The sequence below is a fragment of the Helicoverpa armigera genome, chromosome 11, assembly GCF_030705265.1.
Source record: "Helicoverpa armigera isolate CAAS_96S chromosome 11, ASM3070526v1, whole genome shotgun sequence".
Classification (NCBI taxonomy): domain Eukaryota; kingdom Metazoa; phylum Arthropoda; class Insecta; order Lepidoptera; family Noctuidae; genus Helicoverpa; species Helicoverpa armigera.
In genome coordinates this window covers 8,110,589-8,122,597 of record NC_087130.1, presented here as the reverse complement: position 1 = coordinate 8,122,597, position 12,009 = coordinate 8,110,589, and the positions used below count along the sequence as shown (strand labels likewise).

Below are 12,009 nucleotides of genomic sequence, written 5' to 3'. Positions count from 1 at the left end.
ATTAAAATTACATGCCCTTGCCGCCAGTCAAGACTATAGAAACTAACTATCAAACATTCAGCTTTTGAGACCCAAATGCAAAACCAATAAAAGTCAATAAGCTCAATTTGGAAGCCCTGTTTACAACAGTTGTAAAATGTTACGACTAAATCGATCGAAAGTCGTGGAATTCTTTCTCAAATAAGGAAATGGAGTAGAAATAGCCCACGACAGCCGCATGACAAACGCTGATAAATGCTAATACGTTCACAAATGGCTCAGCAATTACTGTCCGGAATTCAAGTGTGGTAGAAAGAAGGAAATAGTTGTACATTAAGCATGTATGTGGGTAACATCAAGCAATTAGTTCATATCATTACTGCGTGTGCCATCGTTACGTGAGCAGCATTGTGAGATTTTTTGTAGATTAATGACTGATGGTCTTAATACATGCTTTTTGATAGTAGATAGTGTAAAAGGGTACGATTAAAAAGAACTAGTGGACGTGGCTAGCGGTTTCCCGCATCCTGCGAAGTCGATACATGTGCTCCTTGCTCTTGGATTAAATTAAGTGAGAAGTAAGTTATTTTTCTAATTCTCATAAAGCACATAAAGGGCAACAACAGGCATAGTTATGGAAGTTCACTGATTGGTTTGTCAATGTGGTGCAAAACTTATCAAGGTTTTTTTTTTCTATTGATATAGTAAAAGGTCAACTCAATATTATATTTTCCTTGATACATATTTTATATGCCTTATACAGTTGCAAGGTAAATGCCTAGTTAAAATTAAACGAAAAAAACTTTTAGTTAATAACGGTTTACTTTATAGCTCGTATTTCCGTTTCCTCTAAAATAAGTAATTGAGACACGTGCGCAGTTAGTAGCACGTTTAATAAAAACGCCATTTAATTACTCAGTTCGTTAATAGTTTTATTTTAGTTAGAAATAATAAAGTTTTGAATGGTATATCGACCTTCTATGTATAACACAAACGCTTGCATCATTTAGGTCATCCGCCGGTGCAGAGTGAAGCCAATAGCAGTTTTGGACAATCTTGTTTTGAAACAATATGATTTAGTCCATAATTATAGCAATTACTCTGTATTGCGATCGATGTTTTCGTTAATGAGGCGATGCAAGCATTAATTTTCCTGCATTCTCCGGAATAGTATTTCAGTGGTGTTTGTGAATTTTCAATTTGTAACTAAACAGGATACCACGTTTCCCACTATTAGGGTCAATCTATGTACTTGCCACATGATTAAAGTAGCTATAACTATTAGAGGATGTCGGACTTTGACAACTGAGTATATTCTCGCTGTGGCGGCATATTGGGCTGACAAAGTGTAGTCTCACTATAAGACATGTCATCGACACGAAAGAAGAAGAACTAAGTATTTATATAAAATAAATAGTGCAATTATCTCATTTCTCGTATTTATTACATTAAAGTGCCATCCCCACATGGAAATACCTCTCTCATTTTACACCATGATAATATTGTAGGTCTATCGGTCCACTTCTTGCACGCATTAGGTGAAAAGCCTGCAGCAAGCAATGATGCATTAGTTGCCGATTACCATGGGTTGTCAAGTGTATCATACGCAAGCCAGGACGTCCGTGGGGAGTGCCGGTGAAATCAGTAACAGCCAAATGAAACATGGGTGCGCGCGCGCCGTGAAATTGTGCAAGAAAGTGATGCACTGACTACCAACTCGCTAATGATCGTCAATTGGACACTCACATAGAAATAATGCGTGTGTAATGCAACTTCATGAAATTGTACTGAATCTGCTATGAAAGTTGCGCTAGGCTGGAAATATTTACACTTGCCGGTAATGAATCCGGGTCAGTTATAAAAATGGTTGTATCTATAAAATTTATGAATGAGCTCGCTTCTTCCGCAGTTCCACTGCCTTTGTGGAACATGTCAGTATATTATGTTCATATTTCTGAGAGAGAAGTATTAATATTGACCAGTGATTCAGCAAAATTATTAGGTACAAGTTACATGGAGAGACGAAGAAACTTAGATCTTCAAACTATCGGTTAAACCTTGATTCCAACTAAAAAAAATACTAACAGGTGTTTTTATTGCTAGTCTTTCTGGATTTTTGTCTTTTTATCTGTCCTGAATCCACCGTTACGAACAGCTGAAAAACCTCATTTCCGTTGGTTCAGACATTGCTGAATAAAAAACGATGACTTCGTGACGAGACCGGTTACATCATATTTTGAGTAAGCAATTTGTTTTTTTTCTGTAGTTTTTTGCTACTACAGTGATTAGAAGAAATAGGTTGAATAGGTACATTGCGTGTCTATGACCAAGTAATAGAATCATCATGCTTAATTTATGGTTCAGGCGTACAATCTGAGGATTTTAAATGGTATTATAATCATGGAATTTAACCGTCAAATCCGTAGCGGACCCCAATCGGGGTCTGAACATCAATGTCACCGTAAGCTCGGTTTAGACCCCAATTGGGGTCTGCGAATCAGTCATACACTTTCCTAATTATTTACGCTCATATTTATTTTCTTTCCAATCAAACCACATTTGTGAGTACTAAATAAAATAACTAAATAAATTTAAATTATTTTTACGCATTCAAACCTTTCATATTTAGCATCCCGTTAGAAATATACCTTTTTAAAATCCAATGGTAATTACCGGGAATTCTGATCAAACTCGCCATGTTTGTTTACATTAGTTGTTTTTTTAAATTTGAAGACGCATAGACAAGATGGCGACGGTGATAGAAGTTTTGCATCGAATGTTCCGATTCGTTAAAATAAAGAATCGATTTAATAATTTTATATTATTTGATATTATAATATTCCTAAATTGCACTTTTGTATACGGTACCATAATCTGAAAATAAATTAGGAAAAGTAAAATGACTTAATTTATTTTGAAAAAAAATGCTAGAAAATCAGTGGTAGAAAATACGTTGTAGCCGGAATAAAAAAAATCTTCGGTTTTTAGGGTTTCCGAAGACGGCAAATGAAGATTTATTTATTTCTTCGGGTGTTTTATGTGCAGGATTCCTGTAGACCCGCCAAACTTAATGGCGATTCGTTACTTCCAACTTTTTAACTGAGCGGCAAAGCTATTTGACGAGAGCCGTAGTTAGGTGTAGTTATAGCAAAATTTTATGACGTTTTTATTGTTTGAAAGGGCAAATAGTTCGCTGTTCATCGAAAGCTGGTCCAAGATGGAAAGATGGCCGCCGCCGACTTATTTTTAACCGACTTCCCAAAAAGCGGAGGTTCTCAATTCGACCGTTTTTTTTTGTATGTTTGTTACGCGATTACTCAGCCATTTATTTATCGATTTTGATGATTCTTTTTTTGTTTGATAGCGTATACTTTCGAGGTGGTCCCATTATCATCAGGTCAGGATCTGATGATGAAACCTTGAGAAATTGAGGGCGACTTTCGAAAGTTGCAGAAAGACATAGGTTGAAATCTTATCACTCAGGTGTTTGCCTGGTAGCACTATTCAACAGTGAAGGCTTTGAGCTGACCTGATGATGGAGACCAGTGAAGGTCGAGGGAACTCGACAACTGAATATTTAAACTTTATCGTGTTTGTGCTTATATTATTCGTATTTACGAGGCCTCTGCAACAGTGAAGGAGATGGAGACGAGAGAAGTTCGGTTGTCGAGTTACCTCGACCTTCTCTGGTCTCCATCATCAGGTCAGCTCCAAACCTTTACTGTTTCATAGTGTTATCAGATATACATCTAAGTGTCAAGTTATAACCTTATCTATGCTTACAATTTTCGAGAGTTGCCCTCGATTTCTCAAGGTTTCCATCATCAGATCCTGGACCTAATAACAAATATGGGGAATATAGCCCTTCGACCAAAAACAAACATCCAAATTGAGAACCACCTCCTTTTTGGGATTCGGTAAAAAATATTTGGTGACTTTAAAATCAATCAATTATTATTATTGTTTCTCATCATCAAATAAGTACCTACATTACTTTGGTAGTTACAAATTGCATTATATTTCAGAACACCAGGCTTACCCTCCGCCGAAACAAAAATCTTAGAATTGTTGAGAAATAATATAAGAATAAATTAAAATTCCGTAATAGGTAATAAAAATTCAATTAAAGTTAAAAATTATTACGAATGACGCAACACCAAAATAAATAATACATATAAAAATTTTATGCTAAAAACTTTCATAAAACTTAAATATCTCTTTTCTTAACAACAAAAACAAATTGAACCTATAATTTAAAATTAATAAATAAAATTGAAATAAGTTGCTATTAAAAAATAGGTATATATAAAATTGGTATTCGATTATTTATAATAAATATCCGATTTAGGTATCGAATGCACACCGCTGATAGAAAAAAAAAAATTACTCCATTCCAAACTCTACTTCTTTTTGATCTTGTAAATTGTTCATTTTTATTGTGTATTTTATGTGCTGATTTTTTAGTTGTTGAACATAAATAATTGCACGAAATGTATTGCAACGGATTGAAAATGTTATAAATATGACGTTTGTGTTGTGTTTGAGAAAGTGATGCGATTATTTATTGGTAAGTTTTCACCAAATTTGAAATGCCTAACTTTTCGATAGACTTAAAAACACCGTAATTATTATCTTTTTCTGAATTAACTGACCCCATTTGACCTTTGCACGTTGTTGTCAAATAAGTGAGCTCTAAAGTTATAGTTAAAATACTTCTGATCAGGCATTACGGACTTAGAATTCATGTGTTGAAAGTTAGTACAAATTTTTGACTTCCATGTCGCGATTCAAAATTCCCGCCGAATCAACGGTAAAGTAATATGTCAAAATCTTGTCGAGCAGAGGGGTTAAATGTTGTATAACTGCTGAACACAATCAATTTAATGCGCATTTCACTGTAATGTTTCTGTTTAATTAGATTTTCTTCTAATAGGATACCTACTTAAAACTTTAGGACATAAACTAGAACTGAATAGTGTTGCTGTATTTGCATACACAAAGGTTTTAGTCAGAGTAAAACATTCATAGACAACCCTAATCACCTTTTTTGTACAAAAATTAAAATTATATGAGCTGTCATAATTTTTGTTACGTATTGTAATTAGATCATTCTTCAAAGGATTTACCTAGATACCTTTTTCGCTATTCTCCTTGATATTCGTTCTTGTATTTGACTTTGGTACAATTAGCAACGGCATTCAATCCTAATGTGAGTCGTGAGGTTAAGCTCCGAGGTGCTACTTCCACAAACAGAACTACATGGTCACTTGGATATTTCGTAACAACATAATTTGTGGGAAATAAGTTGCGTTACACAATGATTCGTCTAAACTTTTTTGTACTTGAATGGTTTACGACAGTTTGTAGTAGTATGTATCACAGAATTTGGTAATTTTTTAAGCCATGAGTACATACTTGAAGCTACCTCTTTCTAAGTCACGGGTTATGAATTAACTTCTACATCAAATCATAAGAGTTTTCTACGAAGTTTCAGTAAATTAAGGCACAATGGAAATATCATAAAATGTCGTACAAAAAACTTTCAAGTCTACAATATTTCTGTAGCCGTAAATCGCCAGTAAGAGTTGCAACTGTCCTCGAATTGACCAATTGAGAACGAGTCCACCTACGTTATTTTTTACACAGAACGCCAAAAAAGTAAATTGTTGCTGTAATCGTAACCGCCTGTGGCAATGAGTTCTCTAATTCAGTTTGCACGTTCAAGTGACAATTGCTAAATATTGGTATAACTATTTTGTTCCTGCCTTCTGTTACATTTCGTTTTGAACCTTCGCTTCGTATTGATAGGCTTCAAATTCTTTTGCATTGGGTCCTATATCCTATTTATTTTCTTTAACATTTATAGTAATTTTAAACTGTACAGGATTTTATGGACTCATCTAAACACTAAACAAATTGCATCTAATCTTTAACGTTACTGATCAATCAATTTATTTCCCTCCCGGTATCGATGCAGGTAACTATGTAGGTATGTGTACAGTGCACAGGATATCACAGCATAAAAGTATCTTGATTATATATGCGTATTCCAAACAGACAGTGGTACAATATACATTAGTGGGTGCCATCGCTAAAAACACAATAGTGTGGCCAGCAATAAAATACCCATGCGTACATTGTTGTTCTGTTGTATCTCTTGTCACAATAAAACAACATCCAAACGGGTTACGTCATTATCGCGCCACAACGGATTGTTTTTGTCACATTAAAAAGTGTTGTAATACAAATCAAATCTATCTTTTTATAATCAACTCTCTAAACATAGTAAATAAGCACTCAATCAAAGCCTGCGTTTTGATAACTCTAATTCTCGGATCATTAAACAAGATGAATTTAAGTGTAAACTATGTACTATTCAATATTCATGCACCAATTTCTCAATTTAGATTCAAGAACATGATTTAGAAAATTGAAATCGTGGTAAGTATTTAAAATTGTGAGTAAGTTGCTACTTTCGCTGTCGCTAAATTAGCCGCTATATTAATTTAAAATATTCCCAACCTGTATGGTCGCTTTCTGTAATGCATGTAAACACCGTTCCGCTCCAGCTTTACAAACAAATAATTGCACGAATTTAAAAATCCACACCAACTCCGGTCACATGGAACACGACACTCGATTTTTTTCACATCACTTCATTCGAAACTATTTCACAGACAAGAGAATAAACATCACTGGTGAAAAATGAAAAAAAAAAGTAAAAGAAAAAAGTGTTCGAAATTCGAAATGGCACGCGGCGTGCGCGTTGGCGGCGCGGTCGGTATATTCGTGCGAGTAGCCACGATGTACTGACGCATCAACAAACGCAGCGGTGGACCGGTCAGCGACTACACCGCGAGGTATGAATTATCCACAATAGAACAGACAATGGCTGGCGAAACACTCGCCGTTATTAAATTATTAAGTAGCTCGCGGTGGACGGCGCACTAATGTCTGCTTACTAACTTAGTCAAGCTTAACGATATCGCGGTATCAAGCCCTAATGGTATGCTAATGTGTAATTTAATATTTGCTGCTCCATACATTATACATTCCCGTGACTCATATGGAATAAAAATTTGATATGATCATCAGAAATCTAAAGAAGTACCTATTAATAAACGTATTGTGAAGAATAATGAAAAAGAAAACCAAAAAGATATTAAACAAGTAGGACATGACCCAATAGAAAACAAAAGAAGTTAACAAAACAATAAAAAAATAGTCGAATAAGGTAAAGAAATAGATAGTACTGAACTGTGTGTTATTAAAGATATTGCAAGTACTGTAGATAATTTAGTAGACGACGGCAAAATAACAGTGTGTACACAACCATTGCCACGAACAGTTACGCTGTACGCAATACAATTAAAACGCAGTAGTCCAGAGTCTATTATACTGCATCCTGTGCAAGTAATCCTATCTACTAGGTCTTGCATTGTACATCTGCATGGAACAAAGAACATGGGCATATATAAGGACTGCATAAGATGTTTTGGTTAATTATTTCATAGCCAGAACCTTTACACCTTTGCGTGGGTTTGTTTCATCCAGAAAAGCCATTTTCAAGACGTCTAATTCCGATAAATTCATCATTCTTACGAAAATCAAGGAGATAATTACATGCTACTAATTAAACTTCTGTTAGTTTAATTTTGGTTACGTTTTAGTGACAAATGTCAGGCGTTGCGTCACGGACGGCTAACATCGTTGTTATTGTTCGAATGACCACTGCTGTACGATCTTTGATTGTTATACTATTACTTTTCTCATCCCATGGTTTAATAGGATCGTAAACTATTGAGGGGTCTTTATAATTTGGTCGCGTATTGCTATTTTCTTCTGAATTATATCCCACGAGTCGAGCAACGTTACGAGCGTCTGGTTTCAAGGTATTTAGATAAAAAACTAAAGTAGTATGATGCGTGACTGCACGAGGTGGGCTAGGAAGTAGAATTAAATTATGTAGGCAAATCATCATTTTCTCAGCATTGTTACTGTAATAAATGTTGACTCTTGAACCTATTTGGAGCATAACAGTATTATTTTCATGTTTCAATGTAATTTTCCTGCTGTATCATACGTAGCAGGATGATCGTAAATACCTAAGTTATCGGGATAATCTCTGCTAGCGTACTCGTATCGTAATTGCGTAAATAGCATTTATGAAACCAACTTTTACAAGTAATAAGTAAGTAGGCTGTTGGAAGATGGTACGACGCATAGTGTAGTAGATAATGTGAACGCACATGAGATTGGGTTTCTCATTATCGTGTTATGGAAATAGCATCTGTTACAGCTGGTGTTAATATCTATGAATTAGCTGAAAGATAAAAAGCTTAATTGCCTCTGCAAGTTATGAAAGTGGAATACTGAATGTATTTGCTCGCTGAATCAGAAAATGATTTATTGAATTTTATTGTATTTGTTCAGTAACTGGTTTGGAACTGGATTTTAGATTGATTTTCAGTCAATTTCGATTGATGTGCAACCTGTTGAATAGTTTCTTACGAAACGTTTGACTGATTGCAAAGCAGTTTTTAAATGACCAAGAAATCCTCTGACTTTCAAAGATTAGTTTGGCCAATTTAACGAATTCTTCGAACCAATTTGAAGATTATCGCTGTGTAAAGGTAATTGCCGATGTTTGTAGTGATTATGTGTGCGTTACGAGTAAAAAGTATAGCAGTGCTGCGCGTGCGGCGTTGGGCAACCACAGCAGGCTGCCAGCCGGAACGGGACAGTTCACTTTCTTGGTGAGAATCCTAACTGGTGAGTCTGAATCTCTAGAACGCTCGTCTTCTGTATTTTTTCGTTTTTAGTTCAAAGGAATTTAGATATTAGACCCATCCCAAATTGGAAAATTTTGGGATATTATATTCACTCCTATGCATCAAAACAGGCAAACCAGCTAAAAAACGTGGTGTTTTCCAGTGTAATGGTAACAATATTATCAGAATACATTTATTGTTCATATTCCTTGAATTTGAATACACAATTGTTTCGATATCCTAATTTCAACGCAAATGACTTGGAAGGCAGTCCAATACACGAAACATGTTCATAGAACCATTAACATAATCCATTTGCATAATGCTAGGTCCACTAATTGTTAAAGGATGTCAGCTAATGAGCCTTTGTAAATGCTAATTACACAATTTTAGATGTGCCAATTAAGTACAAAAACCTAGTATTGCAATCTAGTATTAAGTTTCTTTTAAACCACAAAGGTATTACTAGCGTAACGGCTACCATTAACATTTTTCTTCAGAAAAGTAGGAAACGTTAGGAAGTTACGCAAAACTGTCCATAGGTTTATTTCAATTTAGAAAACAGTAATTGTATTCCTAAATTGCATTTAAGATTATTATCCGATAGGAATGCAAGTAAAACTGTGATAGCATGAAAATTGTTGGTAATAAAAGCTCTAATTGTTGCGGATACAAAGACCATTTTTCGAACGAAAAAAACATGGCGGACTGAATGATATAGATATCTAAATTATTCTTTTGTTCCTACACGCGACGTAAGACATTGTAATAAGGTTTTGTCTTTTATTTTACTGACGTGGTAAAAAGTAAGAGGTTTTCCGCATTTTACTATAACTGGTGCACATTAGGTTGTTCATACATTGTATAATATAACAATGTCGATAACGATGCGTTACTGTTACACGAAATGCGAACAACACGAATATATTACGATGAGATTTTAAAGTACGAATGGAATTTAAATTATGAGCAATAGTCATAATTTAAATTCCATTCATTAATTTGTGCCAAATATCCAATTATAATGTTCTTAACACTGCATTTTTCACATTGCAATGCGTTGTTAGTTTTATACGCGATCAAGTAGTTTCTTAACATCTCCGCTTTTGATTTATTACGTGAGATCAATTTCACTTCGATTCGTTCCCAGAGTAATGTACCATACCGACACGTAGGTTAAAATATTTTTCTCAATCACTATAACGCCTTCTGCTTCCTTGTGAAAGCAAAGCTACGAAAGCTACAAAATATGTACAAAGCTATTCTTGCTATATCCTTTTTTCCGAAAACTACATATTTTGTCTTTGATCTCTGAAAAAACTTATGTCATTTGTGAATGAATGTAGTCGCCTCTATATCCACATATTTTAAAACAAAGTAATACAATGTTGTGACATCGTACAAGATAGTAAATGTAGCATAAATAATCTAGCTACGTTATGGACGTTCTCATAGTCTATGTACCCAAGTACCTACATTGTTCAGAATCGGTTCACATGCCCATCCTGAGAATTTAAGCACAGGTCGATAATCTTTAATTGTTTTAGTATCTGCTCACGTTTATATCTGACTGACGTGTTGAGATGACTCATTGACTATCTGAAAATAGTGGGGACGGCATTGTTTGCAGTTGACAATAGTATGTACCGCGACCACTATAACATTACTCTTATTTAAATGTTAAAGGACCTTATTAAAAGGGATTTAGGTTGATAATTATTTGGCAATGGTTTCAATAGATACAGCTTGTGTTTCAGTCTTTGCTCCAGTACGTTGTGTTGTAGATTTTCGATTGACTGTCGTGTCTATTCGTAGACGGTCTTTATTTAAACTACGACTACAATAAATTGCACTATACGCAGATATGCATAAAACAAATGAAATACCTAGTTACATGAAATAAAAGTGCCAAAACATAAAACAAAAGAAAACACACACACACTGGGAGATATCGCAAAAACTGTTTTTTTTCGTAACTGACGATTTTAATTGAATAAAATAATATATTCATACGGATTTGTTAAGTATTGTATTGTCCAATAAAAGCAGTTGTTCAAATTAACACCTGACAGATGATCAGAATATTTTTGCGATACCTTCCGGCAGAAAGGAAATAAAAAAAATGAATGTAACAAAATTTGGCCTTAATTCTACTTTTATTCAGATTTATTATAATTGATTGATTAGAAATTTTATGTTTGAAAAATATTATTTTGATGCTCAACAGTGCTTTTGTAATAGTGGAGTTTCCACTTTTTTTTCCAAGCGACATCTCTCGATTCTTACGAAAACCGTTGATCACTGCTGATGTGAGAAACCGAGCTACAGGTTTTTGCAATATCATATGTATGCTCGGATTTTAAACGAAAAATATTTGCGGCATAGTTTTGTTACATTCAACAGCAAAAAAATAATCTAAAATAATAGCTTACTGTCTCATGGAGCCCCATCGCCGATGCGGCAAGTTCTCCTGGTGGCTACGGAAGACACAACACAAATAATAGATAAAAAGCAAACAAAAAGAAAAGATAATACAACAAAACACAATTAAGTGAACACAAACTAAAGAAAAGTTATAACGTAAGTAGTAAAACAATTAAAAGTAAGAGCCCGAAACTATTTGTAAAAGACAGTTTGAAATATCCTTTTTAAAATTAAATGAAAATTTTTAAGAATTCGATACACAATGAGACATTTAGGTTTAATCAAAAACAGTAAACTAATTTGTGCAAAAGCATTTTCATAACTTTAAAACCGTCTAAGCCCTTCTAAGTCTGCTTGACTTAGAAGGGCTTAGACGGTTCGTTACATTTTTTCATTCTTCTATTAGGTGCATAAAATAACCAAAAATATAGAAGACTTTCAAAATTATTTCTAATCTACTAGCATTGTTGATTTAAAACTTAATTTTAGTGACCAAAATTGTATTTAGTAAAACATTTCCACCTACCTCGGTGGGGTTCGCCTTAAACTTGTTCTAGTCCAAGAATGTCTGTTCAGTGGGTTGCCAGGACTTCTCGTGCCGTTTTCTACTCTGTAAGAGAAAATATTAATTAGTATCATTTATTAGGGGGAAATTATATTATATAAGGGATTAGATAATACGGAGCAGACATGGTAGGGAAAAGATGGCAAGAATACTACGGGAAAAGTATCTTAGGTAAATCGATCCAGTAGGACTTAGTTTCTGCGAATTGCATTAAAAAAAACTGTAAATTTTCGCTCCAAGATTCAGTGACTTCATATGTATTACAGAAAG

At 34.4% G+C, this 12,009-nt stretch overlaps 1 protein-coding gene across 6 annotated transcripts in view; it reads right to left on the bottom strand.

Moving 5' to 3' along the window:
• Positions 1-12,009, bottom strand: part of LOC110378362 (rab11 family-interacting protein 4A) — a 74,760-nt gene that overhangs the window by 27,676 nt on the left and 35,075 nt on the right. For 5 of the 6 annotated variants that reach the window (XM_021337584.3, XM_021337580.3, XM_049850705.2 and 2 more), the window contains 2 exons: positions 11,701-11,784; positions 11,183-11,227 (listed from right to left, as the gene is read on the bottom strand). In XM_021337584.3, the coding sequence (XP_021193259.3) occupies positions 11,183-11,227; positions 11,701-11,784 (129 nt within the window). The remainder of the gene's footprint in view (positions 1-11,182; positions 11,228-11,700; positions 11,785-12,009) is intronic. The other variant, XM_021337581.3, reaches the window with a different exon arrangement.